We start from the raw sequence: 17933 nt of genomic DNA on the forward strand, positions 1-17933 counted from the left end.
CAGTCACACATTTGACTAGTCGGACGAATTTCGAACCGTTCACAATCAGCGTTCCAAAAATTTCTCATTTTGGCTGAAGATGACACTCAAGAATAAGAATGGATAATTTTCCACTCTCACATTTTGGGTGGCTAGAATTTTCCACTCAGACGCCCAAGAGAAATCTGAAGTTTGGTTTGGGACACTGTTCACCAGAAGTGCACATAACTTTTTTTTATAAAATATTAGGGTTGCGCAGTGCGCTTGGGCTTTTGAGTGAATTCTTTTCCATGCGACACCAATAGGCTTAATGATCAATTATCATTTTCAGAGATGTTGGGGTTGCTGCTACAACCGCCTTTTGGGGTTCCTGCTACAACCCACTTTATATATAAAGTTGCACTCGTGCTGTTAACAATTCCTCCCGATCCACCCAACAACGCCCGATCCCGTCCGACTGCTTCCGAATCTCCGACTAGTCGGCGAGCGATCCACTCAGGGCTCGCTGATTTTTAACATCCGACCGGCCGCAAGCTATCGTCCAAAGTTTTATAATCTGCGTCAATATTTTGTGCATACTTGTGCGATTTTATGTGCTTCGCCTGAGTATCACCACTGAGAGAATTGTGGGTCCCTACTCTCTCCTCTCTCTGAAGAGTCGGGGGGGGGGGGTGTCGAGCCCCGTTTTTTACATTTTTAATGCCATCCTGACGTTTTTGCACAATAAAGTGGCCGAAATCTGGAGAGAAATCGAAAATTAGGGGGGGGGGGCTATGTCTAAAAAGGTCAGTCCATGTCGCTGCCCAAGTGGCCCACCAGTCAAAATTCCTTAGCCGAGGCCCTGTATATTATTCTCTGAATTTGGTGAAACTTGGTATTTCTAGCAATTTTACAAGTTGGCTTGGCTTTCGGTATTTTACCATTGTTGAGTTGGTATTCGGTTTGGTATCGGTTTCAAAACTTTATCTTTTTGACATCACTAGTACTAATTAACGATAATAAAAATCCACCGTCAGCCAATGAATGAGTACTTCCGAGTTTCGAGTCATATACGAGCAAATGCATGCCAGTTGGTCGTATGCAAAGCACAGCACACAGTTGCAGCTTTTATCAATCAATAATGATGAACAGGTGGACTCAAGGAAAACAGCTGATCGACCCTTTGTAAATTCGCACCATTTAAGTTGGTACAGATTGCAGCCTTTCTAACTTATTTAGTGTAGGTATAACTTTGCCTTGATTGTGTACTATTCACGCATAATCTGTTTCACGTTTCTTTGAAAGAAATAAACAACAGTGCAGGATTTCGGAGCCAGAGTCGGTGTCGGAGCCAGAGTCGATCAGAGTCGACAGTTCTGGCATTAGCCGGAGTCGGAGTCGGAGTCACCAAAAATCCATCAGCTCCGCAGCCCCATGGAACAGTGCTGGTGATCCTTGGAGTCTTGTGGACAAATGGATAGTGTTAGTGAGCCGTGAAAACTGGTGGCTTGCTTTAACCCGTGATCCGCTTGGGTGGGGAGGTAGAATCTGACACCTCTCGCTTTTTCGCCGGTTGCTAAAAAGAACACCACTCAAGAGTCACTTTTCACTATATCCAACTCCAATTTTCCAGAAATCCAATTTTCCAGACCCTTATACGTTGGCAGCTGGCAAAACACCAATACAGAATTAGTGTGGAAAGCTTGGCTAACAGATGTCTGTCAACAAACCAACTATTTTGCATTCCCTCAGAGCTTACAGTTTTGAGAAAATCCCTCAAGATCCATCTCGGATCCATGATCACGAGCCATGGATCCGAGATGGATCTTGAGGGATTTTCTCAGAACTGTTAACTCTGAAGGAATGCAAAATAGTTGGTTCATACCATAATTTCATTCATAGGCGTAGGAACAGGGGGGGCCAGGTGGGCAAGTGCCCACCCACTTTTCGAGGTGGGGGGGGGGGGGCCAACCATGTGTTTTGGCCCACCCACTTTTTACTCGAGGCCCCTCGTCTCGATTTGAGAGGACGTCGTCACTTTCCAGAATAAACAAACTCGGTAAAAATAAGTTCCACGAATCCACACGCACGGACTCCAAGGGGCCGTGATGGATCCAAGGAGGCCCTCTGTTCATACTTGTCAGCCGAAGCCCTTGAGACTGATGGCCTGAGAGGCCCTAGTGGATCTGAGGAGGCTCCAATATCCACACTGGTCTGGGGAGGCCCCTGACACTGGCGGTCTGGGAGGCCCCTCTATCCACACTAGTCAGAGGTCTGAGACTGGTGGTCTGGGAGGCCCCTCCATCCACACTAGTCAGAATAGGCCCCTGACACTGGAGGTCTAGCCGAGGCCCCCTTCCCTCACTAGTCAGAGGAGGCCCTCTATCCTCAATAGTCAGAAGAGGCCCCTGAGACTGATGGTCTGGGAGGCCTATCCATCTACACTGTAGTCAGAGGAGGCCCCTGAGACTGATAACCTGAGAGGCCCCTATAATCACACCATGCAGAAGAGGCCCATGAGACTGATGGACTGAGAGGCCCTTCTATTCATACTGGCCACATGAGACCCCCAAAACTTTCGGTCTGGGAGGTCCCTCAATCCGGCACCAGTCAGAAGAGTCCCCTGAGACTGATGGCCTGGGAAGCCGTTATATTCATACTAGGCAGAGGAGGCCCCTGAGACTGATGGTATGAGAGGCCCTCATATTCACACCAGTCAGAAGAGGCCCCCGAAGCTGATGGCTGTGAGGCCCTTCTGTTCATATAACTGGCCACTGGAGGCCCCTGAAACCGGTGGTCTGGGAGGGCCCTCTATCCACACTAGTCAGAAGAGACCCCTGAGACCGATGGTCTGAGAGGCTTTTATATTCATACTGGCCACAAGAGGCCCCTGAGACTGATAGTCAGAGAGGTCCACTCCTAATGAATCTGAGGGGGCCCTCTATCCACATTTACACTTTTCTAGGGAGGCCGCGAGACTGATGGTCTGAGAGGCCCTTTTATTTATACTGTCCACAGGAGCCCCCTGAGATTAATGGTCTGAGAGGCTCTTCTATTTATACTAACCAGAGGAGGCCCCTAGGATTGATGGTCTAACAGGCCCTTCTATTTATACTAGCCAGAGGAGGCCCATGAGACTGATGGTCTGAGAGGCCCTTCTATTCAAACTAGGCAGATGAGGCCCCTGAGAATGATAGTCCGAAGAGCCATGCGGCGGCAACTGGCCGTGGCCATATTTCGGCTCGGTAGGGCCCCACAGAGCTCATGAGAGCACCTCAAGGGCTCTTAAGCAGACACGTTTATCCCCATAAGGGTGCCACGCCGGCTTCTGAAGGCTCCTTGTAGGCATCTAAGGGCACTTTCCGGCCTCTAACGGCTCCACCCGTCTGTGATGGCTCCACACCAGTGTTTATGGGCGCCACACAGCGGCGTCCTTGAGGGTCATACTAGTGTCTCTTAGGGCCCTATATCGGTGGCTCTGGGGGCCCCACACCGGCGCCTCTGTGGGCCACCACACCTGTGCATCTCAAGGCTCTATAGGTACATCTGAAGGACCCACACCGACACCTCTGAGGGCCCCACACCAGTATCTCGGAGCTCTGAAGGCCCCACACCGGTGACTCTGAGGACTCACCGGCTCCTGAGAGCACCATGTTGATGTCTAACGGCTCCACAAGGCCACTGAAGGCACCACACAAGCTCTCACTGAGCTCTAATGTCCATGTACCGGCCTCTGAGGGATTTAAGCCAGCGCATTCAGCTCTCCACACCAGCAATTGCAAGGGCTTCACACTGAAGTATCTGAGGGTTCCACACCGGTGTCTCTAAGGGCCACATACCGGCATCTCTGAGGGCCCCATACCGGCGTCTCCGAGGGTCCACATCTGGCGGGCACCCATCAGCGACTGAAGGTCCCACACTGTCGACTCCGAGAGCCCCATCTGCGTCTGGGAGCACCATGCCGTCTCTAAGAACCACAGCGGCTCCTCCGTACGAAAGATGGGCGTCTGCATGCCAAAGGTTTGTGAAGGTTCCTGTGAAGGTTCTTGGCATAACTTTGGACTCTTATCTCAACTGGGACCTCCAGATATCTGTCGTCATCAGGCGCTGTTATGGCATGTTGGTGGGACTTGCAAAGCTGAGCCACCGACTACCACACGAGACCAAAAAAGTTATCATCGAAGGGCTTGTTTATCCCCACATCACTTACTGTCTGACCGTTTGGGGCGGCTGCACCAAAACCCAAAAGTATAGGATCCAGAAAGTTCTAAATTTTGGTGCCAGGATCATCACCGGACTAAAGAGGTCTCAGCATATTACTCCCGCTTTAAAAGAACTGGGATGGCTCAAAATTGATGAGCTGATTACTAAATGTGACTTGGCGGCACTCTGTCGGATTCTGGGGTCACCTGAGTCGCCTGAGCATCTCCGCACAATGATTGTGTCCCGTTCAGATGTATCAGAAAGGACCACGCGGGGATCGGAGAGTATGCTGCTGCAAATGCCACGCGTGCGCACAGAACTCGCTCGCCGTGCATTTATGTGCCGGGCTACCACCGCCTGGAACCGCCTGCCAGCCGAGCACAGGAGGAGTCGTTTATTGTGTCACCCACGGAGGTGAATCGCGAGACATGGGTAGTAGATGTGCTCAGTTTTATCGCATTTTAGCAATTTATAGTGATTTTTAAACCATCATTTTTTTCGTGTTTTATGAACATGCCCACTGTGTTTAACTAATGTACTGACTCTGAAATCGGAGGAGCCACGATGTGGAGATTTTTATGAATACAATACATACATACATACATACATACAAAGGGGAGCGGTTCTGAGACAGTAGGGCACTTACGTTCAATAGAGGGGCGCCTATGAAGCCCATAGGGGCGCCTCAATGCGAAAGAGGGGCGCCTCTGAGGCCTACATATATAGGCGTCCACATGCAATAGAGGTGACTGCAATTGATCAATGCCATGGGGGTGCATTCATAAGAAACAGGGCCGGGCGCCGGCATGGCAAAGAGAGGCGCCTTCAAGTGTCCATAAAAGAGAGACGCCTATGATAAGCGCACATTGTATGCGACAACGGGGCGACTGTGGGACATATAGGGATGTCTCTAATGACTATACATAGGGCGCTTATATGCCAAAGAGCAAATGGGGGCACCTGGGAAACGAGGAAGACATTTGTGTAAGGGTTTTCAGGGGTCATGCGCCGTTTGCGGCAAAAAGATTCTAAAAAAATCGGAGGGGGAATAAGTTTTAAAAATGGTGCGGACTTTCCGCACTGTTCGCTTAAGCGGTTACGCCCCTGGGTACATCTGCCCGATCTCAGAAGCTAGATTTGGAGGTCATACTTGAAAGCAGCCAGCAGGACGAGGCAAAAGTTGGAGGCCCCTGAAAATAGGAGGCCCCTGGAAAAGGAGGCCCCTTGACAGGGTGGCCCACCCACTTTTCATGACGTTCCTACGCCCGTGATCCTTGAAGACCGTCAATCTAATGGCCATCTCGATTTTCGTGATTGGTTGTCTGGGATTCGTGCCCATGTCTGCTGTATACCGAGAGTCATAAACCTCGGTATACATACAGGGGTCTAATGGACAAAGTTACACACGGAATTTAATGATGTATTAACTAGACAGTATGACGCATACCAGTTAAACGAGGAAGTTGTGTATTATTGTGTGCGACTCGACAAACACTACCTGATTACCTATGCAGTGCTATCGCGCAGAATTTGCTGAGCAAACACCTGCTAAAACTGTTCGCAATATCGAATTGAGCGCATCACTGACCTTGCGACAATATGCAGATTTTGAGCATAGGCGCGGGAGCCGGGGGGGGGCATGGGGGCAGCTTGTCCCCCCCCCAGCTCTGGGGCCGTGGGGGCGATGCCCCCACAGCTTTAAGACGGAATACCACACTTTTTTTGCAAATGTTTTCTTTTTTGTTGAAAAAGCCAAGGGATGAAAAATAAGTGGCCTAAAACCGGTGAGAAAACTAGATTTGGGGGTACCCTAGGTTGATCTCTATTATGGTGTGCCCCCCCCCCCCCAGTCTGAACGTAGTTCCCGCGCCCCTGATTTTGAGTAACCATGCTATCTCAGAAAATGCACAGTACACATAGCGAGTCGTAGGCGTCAAGAACTGCGCGTTGTTAAAACCAGCAGACCACACACGGATCAGGGTGAAAATCAAGCCAGAAATTGAAACGCAGCTAGCGGTGAAATTGCCGGCGGCCAAAGCACCTACCTATGTGTGAAGCAGACGGCGTCACATAGCGGTATGTCAAACTAAAAGCGCCCCATAACGGCCGCAGAAGCGGGTGCCGGCTGCGGCAGCGAGCTGGCGACCCATCAGGTCGACTGGGTCTCTGGGGAGGCGCCCGGCTGCCGGCGCCGCAACAGCTGGCAAAACAGGTGCCTGCGAGCCGAGCCGACACAGCGGAGCGGCCGATCGATATACCTGGCCTGTCACACAGCCACTGGCAGCCGACATACACGGCCCAACCGACATGTCTGACACAACAGACAACAGGTGATAGACGACAGGCATGGAGGACAATAGGCAAACAGACAACAGATATAATAGACAACATAAAAATGCAGATAACAAGCGCATCCGACAACAAGCCCGACAGACAGCAGATACAATGCAGACAGGAAGCACAACAGACGACAGACACATCCGACAAGTCCAACAGACAACAGACACAACAGACAGCAGACACAACCGGCAATTAGTCCAACAGACAACAGACACAACAGACAGCAGACACAACCGACAACAGGCACAGCAAGCAGAGACAGAACTGTCGAACTGTCTGAACTGTCAGAACTGACAGAACTGTCAGAACTGTCAGAACTGAACTGACAACTTTGTCACTGTGCCATGCCATAAACGTTGTTTCAGGCTGTATTATAAAAAAATATACATAAGCACTAAGCAGTGACTAGTGAGACAAAATATCTGACGGGCGAAATTGTTCAATAATTAAATTAGCTAAATAATAATTAAATACTTAAGTTAGATTTAATACATAAATTACCTAAGTAAATAAACGCTTCCCGAAAGAAGAGGCCGGGCAGGGCAGAATGACGTCCACAGCATGCCATTTCTATTTTCTCGTTCTCGGCCGCCTCCCATAAGAGCGCCGGCTATCTATGATGACAGTCGTATTTCCTGCGCTCTCCCCGTCCGGTGTCGGGTAGCTCTGTGTCTGGCGCCTCCCCACCTCCCCTCCCCTCCCCACTGCATGCAGGAGGCCCCAGCATGGCGGCCTCTCTGCCCGCCGCGCCACTGTCAGCAGGTTTTAGGGCACTGAGCCGCCGAAAAGATAGTAATTTGTAGCACTGATCGGGTCCGGACGGCGAGCCGACATGAAGGATTGAAGTGTGTGCCGCCGGCTTGCCATGGCTTAGTGCCGGCGCTGGTTTCGATCCCGGCGGGAAAACTCGGGTGAGAAACAGCCAACACCATTGATCTGATCAGCTCAGACACGGCGGTGCGGAGGGAGAGCTGAGGTCAGCACTTGGTCAGCACTGAGGTCAGTACTGGGTCAGCACTGAGGTCAGTACTGGGTCAGCACTGAAGTCAGCACTGAGGTCAACGCTGGGTGATCGACATCAGGTAGTTGACGAAACGTCAGGTGTCACAGAAGCATTAGCCGCGGCTGGGTTGGGCTGGATTCGGCCGCGGCTAGCGTCAGTCATTTGGAAAATAGGCAGGGTAGGGCTACAAGTGTGGAATATGTCACAAAAGCGCTGTGGGCTATGGCTTGGAACGGAGGCTTATGCGGACCTAAGAAGTTTGATTGTGTGAGCTGTAAGGATGTTTCCATGTGTAGAATCTTTATTTACGTTTTATATCTCTATAAAGTCATAGTAAGGGTGTAGAGCGCTGGATGGAATTCAATCAGTTGCAAGCTCACTAAATTCGTGTATGAAGCAAAAAACTATGCATTGAAGAGCGTGAGATTCACCCCAAACCTAAGCCTTTAATTAACTTTACGCCGTGGTTTCCGAGACCTTTCCACCAAGACTTAGACCATACTTCAAATACCACCTTGCTACTTCAACCAAATGTCAGGCCGTGGGTGATAGAACGAAAATTATAGCTCAGTGTGACGCAAATACCTTGGAAATAGTTTGAAATAAAGCCAATGGCCTCGAGACTGTCACGGCACATTAAATTTCAAGCATTCGCGAATTCTTTTGGAATTACCTCGGCGTATCAGTGATGATGGGCTGCGGCGACGGCGACGATTCGGCGTGGCGGACCGTGAGGAGTGCCGGCGACACGGGCTTCATCCGGCACCGGCCAAATCTCTGCCTCAATGGAACGGATCAGGCCCGGCTTTGGAGTCGGCGAATCGTGCTGCAGCATTCGGGCGTTACGGGCTACGGTGGGCGAGAGAGTGAACGGGTTCCAAAGCCGCCGCCGCCGCCACGGCAGAGAAGAGCGCCGCAGTGGTCGAACAGCGCCGGTCGACCACAAAGGACGCAGTGACAGGAGGGTTGGGGAGAAGAGAGAGAGAGAGAGAGAGAGAGAGAGAGAGAGAGAGAGAGGGAGAGAGAGATAGAGAGAGAGAGAGAGAGAGAGAGAGAGAGAGAGAGAGAGAGAGAGAGGACAAGACAAGGAAAAAGGGAACGAGGGAGGGATGAAGGAAAAGGGGAATGCAACGTAATCAAGTTGAGATAACAGACTGATCGAAGCCTAATGAGATATAGGTATGAAGATGAGTCTTATATGCAATTCGGCTTAACCCTATTCCTGGCGGGGGGGGCCTCAGGAGCCCCCCCCCTGAGGTTTTTTGGTTATTTCTCCCAAACGCGTTGAGCTAGGAAGCTCAAATTTTCTGACTTTTCCTAAAAGGCTTCTACGCAACATGTCTGAAAATTTTGAGTTGATCTGACCTCAGGTCAGGTCACCAGAGGCGGTTTGGTGACCCTACCTCAGAAAAGTTTGCAATCACGCCAGAGCTAGAGTTTTTGACCGATCAATTTCTTCTCTTCAGGGTTTAGTTAGGGTACCAGTATGTGCAATTTGTATATCTCGGAATTTTGATATCGGTGACCTAAGGTCAGGTCAATTTCGCGACCTCCCCATTATAAGTCAATGGGGGAAAAATCAACTCCCTGTTTTTACCACTAAAACGGGTCGGAATGGCCCCATATACCATACATGACTTCATATACGATCAACCTTCACTACCTTGAGGTCTGTTTTGCTGTTGGGCAGCTGTGAGGTCATGTGACGTCATCAAAGGTCACCAAAGGTTTTTGGCCAATAACTCCGTACAGGAACAAGATACAGACGCGTGGATGGTCTCATTGTGTTCAGCTCGTCAAGACGCATCGAATGATATACATGATGACCTCGAGGTCACGTGACCTGAGGTCAACCTTTGACCTTGACCTTTCGAGGTCAACATATATATCATTCGATGCGGATTGACGAGAGGATCACGATGATGCCCTTAGTTTGTTCCTATCTTGACTAATTCGAAAGTTATTCGAGAAAAACTCTCTCCATATCTAGCGCCGCCATTTTGACTTTTTCGACCCCTGTGACGTCATCTTTGACCTGACCTGAAAATGACCTTTGTAAAAATTGTAGATCTTGGCCGTGCGTATCCGATGCCGTTTACCGCTTGTCGCTATCTTGCTTCGTTCTCGAGATCTCAGGGGGGGGCCGAATCGGCCCCCCCCCCGCCAGTTTCTTGTCCCGGCGGAGCCCGCCAGGAATAGGGTTAACTCGCAGGGAAAAGAAACTCAGTCAGATAGCACATCGTCACATGCTTGCATGTAAAAAATCAAAACGATTGAGCTGTGATAACTGACATTTGCTCGATGTGTGCCTACTGTTCCCTTTTTAGACGCTAATGACTACGATTTAGCCGAAACGCGTTCGCTTATCATTTTTGTTCCCTGTTATTATATCAGTCAGATGTTTTAAAAAGCTCAGGAACATTGTGTTGGCTGATGATTTCATAATGAAGTAAAGCTATGCTTAATTTAAGGTGATGCCGATAAAAGCGATTCTGCGATTCGTTAGAAATATTTCTGGGAGACAAAACATGGCAAATTTAACACGCGCAGTGGAAGGGTTGCGAGTACTACGCCCAGTGGAAGGGGGGGGGGGCGGATGTCGCCCCCCCCTAAGATCTCAGCTCCCACTGGAGCTAGAAAGACGAAATTTGGAGGGTAGGTGGGGGCCATGAGAAACTCTGTTGTGTGTGAATTTCATGACCCTAGGTCAATATCTTCAAGGTCAAATGAGGTCAAATGTGGTCAAATCAACCATATTAGCGACTTTTTTGCGTTTACACGCCGATAACTCAAAAAGTTACCGGCCGATTTTTTAAAATCTTTCACTACACGATAGAACAAACATTTGTGAGTATGTATGGTGAATTTCTAGATAATCCAACAATAAATATGGCAGTTAGAAGCCTGCTAAGGGTAAGATATCGCCGGCTGAAGCGGCATCGGCCGACGCGGGAAACGCGGCAATCACAATTTTGTGTTTACACACTCATAACTCAAGTTGTTACCGGCCGATTTTCAAAATTCTTTGACCATATGATTGCCTGTACATTTCTCAGTCTTCTCACCGAATTTGACGCGAATCTAATATAATCAGCGGTAAGGAGCGCGATGTAAAGACGGAACCGTCCCGCCCCGGCACAGTCTACAATTCAGGCGGCGCGTAACGGCTAGCGCCGGCCGCCGCGCCGCCGCGCCGCCGCGGCGGCAGGATGTTTGACTTTACACCGCTATTACTAGAAAAGTTGTGAACCGATTTTCTTTTTTCTTGCACGAGAAGATCCGCAATTCAATTCTGGACAGGTAGCCGAAATTTCACATTGATGTTATGCTTGCGGCGCGAGTTATTGGCGAAAAACAGGAGGGGTGGGCGAAATCCGCCCCCCCTTCCACTGCGCGTGTTAAGCCTTTTGTGTGTTGCGTGGCGATTTCTACAATATTATGAGTCTTATTATGAATAAAGTGTTTACTAAACGAAATTAAATGAAAAGTGATATGATATTCCAAAGATAACATGAATCATGCTATCTATGGATATTCTAATACATTTTCCTTGTGAGGGCACTTACATAGGTAGGTAGGTATAACAGATTACTTCCCAAACCAAACATTACCTAATATTTCTGTTTTAACCATTTTAACTTTGCATAAAGGCAAAATAAAAGAAATTGATATAACTATAACATGGGTGTGCTGCAATGTTAAATAGCCATGACCGAGCTGAACCATGTAAGAACATTTCATATTCATCATCATTACGTTTGCAAAGAAAAAAAGAATACTTAAAAGATCAAGAAGAGTTAGAGCTGGTGCAAAAAAAAACTCGGATACTCAGAAGCAGTTCGGCCACTGCTACTGGCATCTCTTGTCGTGTAAAGTTAATTGTAACTGTCCAGGGCGTAGTTTGTCCCGCAAGGCAACCGTTTCCTACAGGGTTCATCAGGTCCGCACTCAAAAAGGTCGCCGACTTATGGGTTAGCCGCGATGAGTCACTAATACAGTTCCCGCGATCAGCCTCTACAAGCTCCATCAGTCAATTGGAATCGGCCAAAAATCCCAAAACAGCTAAATGAACAGGCACGAAACAGCTGATCACGCCCTCCCCCCCCCTGTCTGCGATTACCGAGTCACATAAAACACAGTAGACAGGGGTGAGTCACAGGAGGGGGCCGTGTGGCCAGGTGCGCAGCGACTCGAAAGTGCCGATTTACTAGGCGGTTACCATGGCAACGACGCTCAGCGTCACAGCGCCGGTGGCAATCGTTGGCTGATGTGAGGCGAAAACAACGCAGTGTTACAACGACGACGACGTTGTTTTGTCGGTGTTACTGCTGCTTCTGGGGAAATTGGCGCTCACCTGAAAACAACGGAGTGTTTGGCTTCGAGCTGTGTCATTTACCTCCTCGCTCTATTCTTCTTTGGATATCCGTGATCATGTAAGTACTTAGCTAGTTTCTATGTATATTACCGTGCACTTCGAACGCTGAAAAATACGTTAAAGCTAAAGACATTCATCCTATCATATTAATTGATGATTATAATTATTTAGGTATGTTATCATTTGTCATGTGTAGGTAGTGTTGAAATGCACGTGGTAGAAGCGAGTTTTACAAGGACTTGAGGTAGATGGTCTCAGCTTTCGTAACATTTTAAGTTTAACTTGTTTAAGTTTACTCATTTGGTGTTACTTTTCAACATTTGTTTGACTTTCAACACCTATAGATGTAGCGCTATTAAAGGGCAATTTTCATCCACTGCCAGGTTTGGCTTAGATACATCATTGATATTTTGCGTTGACAATTACCGTCCTAATGGCCATTGCAATATAAGTGACCTTAGACGGAAGTCAACTCAATGAACCTTTGTTTCAATATCGTACCTAAGCAACAATCCGTTTATGTTAATCAGTTTCAGTCTGCTTTGCTATACCACCTAAATTCATTTTAACCCTCCCAATTTCAGAGAGGAGGTCGGATGGGTTCATCTTCTTTTTTTTTGTAGTTACACGCAAAAGCGGTCAATCGCAACGAAGCCTAAGTTCCCTCGGGTTTATCAATTTCAAATTTACCTTAAAGTGACCATCCCACCTTAACATTAGTTTTGAGTTGAGATAGCCAAAGTGGTGGCCATAACCTGCAAATACCGGTTTGGGCACTCACAACATCGAAAAATGCTTTAATTCGGAGATATGGAATTTAAAACTTGTAGTTTTCGGATTCTAAGGGGTTAGGGCGTCGACCCGCGGTGCGGGCGGTGCCGGGTTCGGGTTCGGGTGCCAGGAGGAGGAGTAGCCCTCCTGTACATGGGAATACATGAGCCCGTTGGATGGACGCCTGGATAAAAAAAAGAGAAATCCTGAATTGGTTAACAGTCTTAACTATCATTCCACGTGTTGGCACGTTTATAACCACAAAAAGTTTGGAAACGCAAGAAAATTGTGCGTCGCCAAACGTTAAATGGCAATGCCGGTGCAAGAGCACTAACATGGTCTCGAGGAGAGGTGAAAATTCATTTGGATGAGGGTCATGAAATTGTTAAGTAAAATGACTGATTTTCCAATCGGATCGTATTGTGCTGCTTTTGCAGCTGCCAGTTCTCGACAGTCGAAACATCAGGCCCTTTGCCACAATATCTAAGGTACCCATTTACTGAACAATTTCCTTTTCTCTTGCCAGAGTGCATTCAAGGCCTTTGTCACACATTTAACTTCATATTTGTCTTCTTCTCAGGTGATGCCCATGCTACCTTCTTGCGCTCGGAAGAAACGCAAACAGAGGGGCAACCACACTGTGGCCCTGAGAGCGGATACCTGTCACAGCTGTCCTCTTCACCTAGGTGCATGTCGAGGAGAGCAATGTCTTCCACCGCCCACTCAAGCCCGTGGACGCAACGGTGAACGATGGCGTAGATACGAGGATAACAGCGGCCGAACGGTGGAGGTGGTGCAGTACTGGAGCAGAAAACGACTTCGAATCTGGGAAACATTGCATGGTCCCAGCTCAACTGATCTAATTTTGCATTTCCTGCTAGGAGGAATACTCATGGTCTTCTGTTTGGTGATTTTGGCTACCATTTTGAGCTATGACGATGATGCTACTGTGAATGAAATATGAAATAGCGTTTATTCAGCTAGCGCCCGTTATAGGTGATTAAAGCTAATGAGGATTACCGTACGATTGAAGTTCGGAGTACTTTTACCAATCCCAGCATAAAACGGAAACCAACATGGATGACATAAACAGCATCCTATCAGACATTGGGTGGGACCCAACTTTTAGGATCCCGTTAGCCAATGAGGAATGCAAGGCTCTTGAAGAGGAACTATTGAAGAAGCAGCAGACTGTTATCGCGCTTAAGGCGGATATAGCCGATCAAAACAGTAAGGCTTCGTTTATCGAGACGCATCTTCAAAATGTGTTGGCTGAGTTCAACCAGAACCAGAACCTCATGGAAGCGCGGGAGAAACAGATAGCGTCAGAGAACCATCTGCGGAACCTCGCTGAAAGAGAGTCGGGCCGACTTAATCAGGACATCAAGAGTATGGCAGCACTCATGCTAGAGGGCAAGCAAAGGCGCATCAATCTTGAAGGAGATGTCGTCAAGCTTCAGGAATCGGTTGATGCTTTGAAGAAGGAGATGGCGTTTGACCGAGAGGCTCTTGAGGCATGGCTTCGACAAATGTCTGAGAGAGACGACGACATAATGGCTCTGGAACACTACGCTCGCCTCGATGAGGGGATGATCAAGGACTTGAACCTGCAGCTGGAGCGGCTGAATGCTGAAGAGCGCGAAAGCAATGAGAAGCTGAAGCACGCCACCACGGAGCTGATGTCGGTCAGGGTGGAGCTGGACAAGCTCGGCGAGGATTACCGGCACGCTCACGCTGAGAGACAGGCCCTGCTGGACCAGTGGGAACAGACCCTGCAGCAGATCCAGAGACGTGAGCGCGACATCCAGAAAATCTCAGAGCAGCTGGACAAACTCCGAGCTGTGATGGATAAGCGACAAGTGGCCTTAGAAGAGCAGAAACGGTTTCTGGCCGATGAGCAAAACAACAACCACGAGCTTGAGGTCGAGACGGCCCAGATGGAACGAGAATGTAACAGAATCCGGGAACAGTATCAGAGAACCGAGCACGAGCGAGAAGAGTTCCACAGAGAGCTGGAGGCGCTTAAGACAAATGTGAACAGAGTATCAATCATGCTAGAGCGAGCTAGAGTCACTGTTCATCAACTGAAAAACCGCTTTGCTGAGAGGAATCGGGCATATATCAAACTAAAGGTTGAGAAAGACCATGTAGACAAAGCACTGATAGAAGCGCACGAAATGGCTATGAGTGCTGAAGAAAGGGCTCAAAAGCTGGCAAAGCTGTTAGAGGACGAAGAAGTCAAGCAGAAGAAGATGGATACAGACTTATCTCGCCTAAAAGATCTGCAGTTCAGAAAAGGCAATGAGCTCATCAAGTACCAATCAGATGAGACGGCAAAGAACGCCGAAATTCAAGGATGTGTGGCTGCTAGACGTAACATGATGTCCAAAATAAGAAAGATGGACAGTGAAGTCATGAAACAGCAAGAAATCATCTACAGCCAAGAACTCTTAGCGCAGCACCTGCAGAAGCGAATAGAGCGGATGTCCGGTACAAGGCGAGACACAGAGCGCATTCGTCTCGAGCAGCGTATCGCAGAGCTGAAGGCTGATCTAGAGCAGCGCAACCAGGCCAAACGCTTCCTAGATGAGCAGGTGAAACGAACCCTGGAGGCCCAGAGACAGGTGCAACGCGACCTGCAACAGAACAAGCTGCTCACGGAGCAGTTCGACTCGAAGGAATCTGAACTGAAGCTACACAACGAGTGTTCGATGAAGGAGCTGCGCCGCGTGGTGGAGCGGAAACAGACGGCCATGGTGGACGAGAACATGCTGCGACTGACCATCAAACAGCTGCGCCGCTCTCTGCACGCCCAGGCCGAGAAGGTATTCTCGCTGGACCAGCAGCAGCTTGACATGAGCGCAGCCATGAAGGAGCGTCGGCAGGAGATCCTGGCGCAAAAGGACCTCCTCAAAGCCGAGATGCGCGCCCTCGACGAGGAGATCCACAAGCTGGGTCGCGACCTCACCAACCGGGCGTCCAAGCTCGACAAGATGAAGAAGCGTTATGAAGTCCTGCTGTGCTCCATGGGTCCAGTAGAGGAAGGCACTGACGCGTCAGATTCGCACATATTCTACGTCATCAGAGCGGCACAGGAAAAGGAGGAGGTAACTATTGTCACAATTAACGTGCGCTTGCCATATGCCATCTAATTCGCCAATGTATATTATGCTGAATTACTATTTCGCTTGAGCGATTGCTCATGAAACGCTTCAACTCACGCCAGCAGTTTATAAGTAGCTAGCCTAACTGATAATCTCTGGCTTGATATACATGAACTTTGGTTAATAACTACGGTTTTTATAAACTATGTATTGAATAATTATGCATCTTCATTTGTGTGAGTAATGAAAATCACACGACGCATTTCTTCTGTCTTACAGTCGTCGTTAGCTTGCGTTAAAATCAGTACCCTTCTGTGCCACAGGTCCAGCGAGAGGGAGACGAACTGGACGCCAAAATTAAGAAGACGGAGGCCGAGCTGGTGGCGCTGGAGAACACGTGTCAGGTGTTGAAGGAAAATAACGAGGAGTACCGGCGCAACTTGTCCAGTGCGCAGGAGACGGAGGAGGAGCAGGAGACGGCTGCCAACCTGCAGCAGCTGATCGCCCAGACCGAGAGCCAGGTAAAGGACCGTCGCCTCCACCTGCTCAGCATACAGGACAGGGTGCAGGTGATGCAGGCAGAGCTGGACCAGCTGACCGAGGAGCAGAACACTCTGGACCGGCAGCGCGAGGAGCTGGAGCGACAGATGGCCGCCAAAGACAAGGAGCTGAAGGAGCAGGAGGCCAAGCTGGACCGCGCCACCAGGTTCAACAATCACGTCATCAAGCAGCTGCGCAGGAAGACTGGTCACATCAGCTCCACGCCAGAGGAGCAGGACATCGAGGTGCGGGTGCGCCGCGAGGAGGTCAAGCTGGCGGCGCGCAGTCTGTGTCAGGTCACCGAACTGGACGAGGAGGCGCGCGAGCTCGTCCTCAGCACGCTGGAGGAAAGTGGCATCAGCGTGCCCGAGAGCCGCACCTCCTCGCAGACCTCACGCCGCTCGGAGCTGCTCAGCTGCGCCTCAATGGAGTCGATCTGTTCGGAATCGAGCGGCGGCACTCCGGCCTCGCAGCGCTCCCTGCTGCAGTTCCCCACCCCGTCTGCCGCCAGCAGTCAGGCAGACGAAGACGCCGGCTCGACCAGCCGAGCCAGCAGTCGCGGCAGCAGCAGAGGCAGCAGCAGGGGCAGCAGCAGCGACGGCAGCAGCAGAGAGAGCAGCCGCTCCGGCAGCCGGCAGAGCACCCGAAGTGGTGTCTCTGGGGGCCGCCAGAGCGGGAAGAAGCCAGCCTCTGGCAGTCGGCCGGGTAGTCAGCAGGGCAGTCAGGTGAGCGTGGTCAACATCGACTTCTCCGACCTCGGACGACCAACGAGCAATGCGTCAGCGGGGTCAAAGAAGTCATCCACTGCGAGCTCCGGCTCATCGGGCACTAAAGCCAAGGCTAAAAAGAAATAGAGGTCTTTGTGGATAAGCATTTTTGGCAAGAAGCAGCTGCAAAGCAACCATAGCATTTTGCTCTATCGAGATGATGAAGACTTTATTTGTGCTGAAGGCGATGCAGAATTATGGTGTCTTTCTTGCTGGGCGTGTGCGCACCAATACTTGTGCGCAGTAATGGACCAGTGGGACAGTGTTCGAAGATGGAAGTGATTGCTGACATCTCATTTATTGAGTGCAGTAGACGGTGTACATTGGTAGGTCACTGTAAAGTGAAAAACATCCAGAGTGGTGAATAGCAGAGTATGGAAAGTCACGCCGACGAGAACGAATCGAACCGAGTACCGGGAGCAGCGGTGGCGATTCGGCGGTTGGCCGGCCGTTCTGTGCGGTTATCGGCGAGCCAGGTGGGTCGTTAGGGGTGGCAGCTGCTGCTGACTGACTGCGCTCACCGCCACTCTCCACGGCCGTCGCACGCTGATGCCGGCACTCAGCATCGATCGGTCCGCCTGAAGCATAGAGCTCGGTGGCTCGGCGCGGCTGCCGCCGCCTCATTCCGTCCCCGTCCCTCCGGTGAAAACTTGAACAGCGCGCCGCCTCACCGTCATCCATCATGGCAGTCGGACATCTAACATGCCGTGCCGAAATTCTATCGCCTGAATAAAGATGAATGGTGTGCAGTGGGCTGTTTGGTGGACTTTGATCGGTAACACGTGCTGCTGAGAGGCTGTCGACGGCGACCGGCGAACATCTGACCCGACGCGGCTGCTGGGGTCGCAGAGGGCGAGACACAAATGTCGGTA

The 17933-nt window shown here is 49.9% G+C and overlaps 2 protein-coding genes across 3 annotated transcripts in view; one reads left to right on the top strand and one right to left on the bottom strand.

Annotated features, from left to right (window-relative positions):
• LOC122364052 (calexcitin-2-like) overlaps window positions 1-17933 on the bottom strand; it is a 36586-nt gene that overhangs the window by 7290 nt on the left and 11363 nt on the right. The window lies entirely within an intron of this gene.
• LOC122364051 (coiled-coil domain-containing protein 39-like) lies at window positions 11331-17810 on the top strand. The gene is made up of 3 exons (XM_043334094.1): window positions 11331-11937; window positions 13231-15757; window positions 16078-17810. The coding sequence occupies exons 2-3, from the start codon at window positions 13727-13729 to the stop codon at window positions 17146-17148; spliced, it is 3102 nt and encodes a 1033-aa protein (XP_043190029.1). The 5' UTR covers window positions 11331-11937; window positions 13231-13726; the 3' UTR covers window positions 17149-17810.

This window comes from Amphibalanus amphitrite, unplaced genomic scaffold, assembly GCF_019059575.1.
Source record: "Amphibalanus amphitrite isolate SeventyFive unplaced genomic scaffold, NRLGWU_Aamphi_draft 000654F_arrow, whole genome shotgun sequence".
Lineage (NCBI taxonomy): Eukaryota > Metazoa > Arthropoda > Thecostraca > Balanomorpha > Balanidae > Amphibalanus > Amphibalanus amphitrite.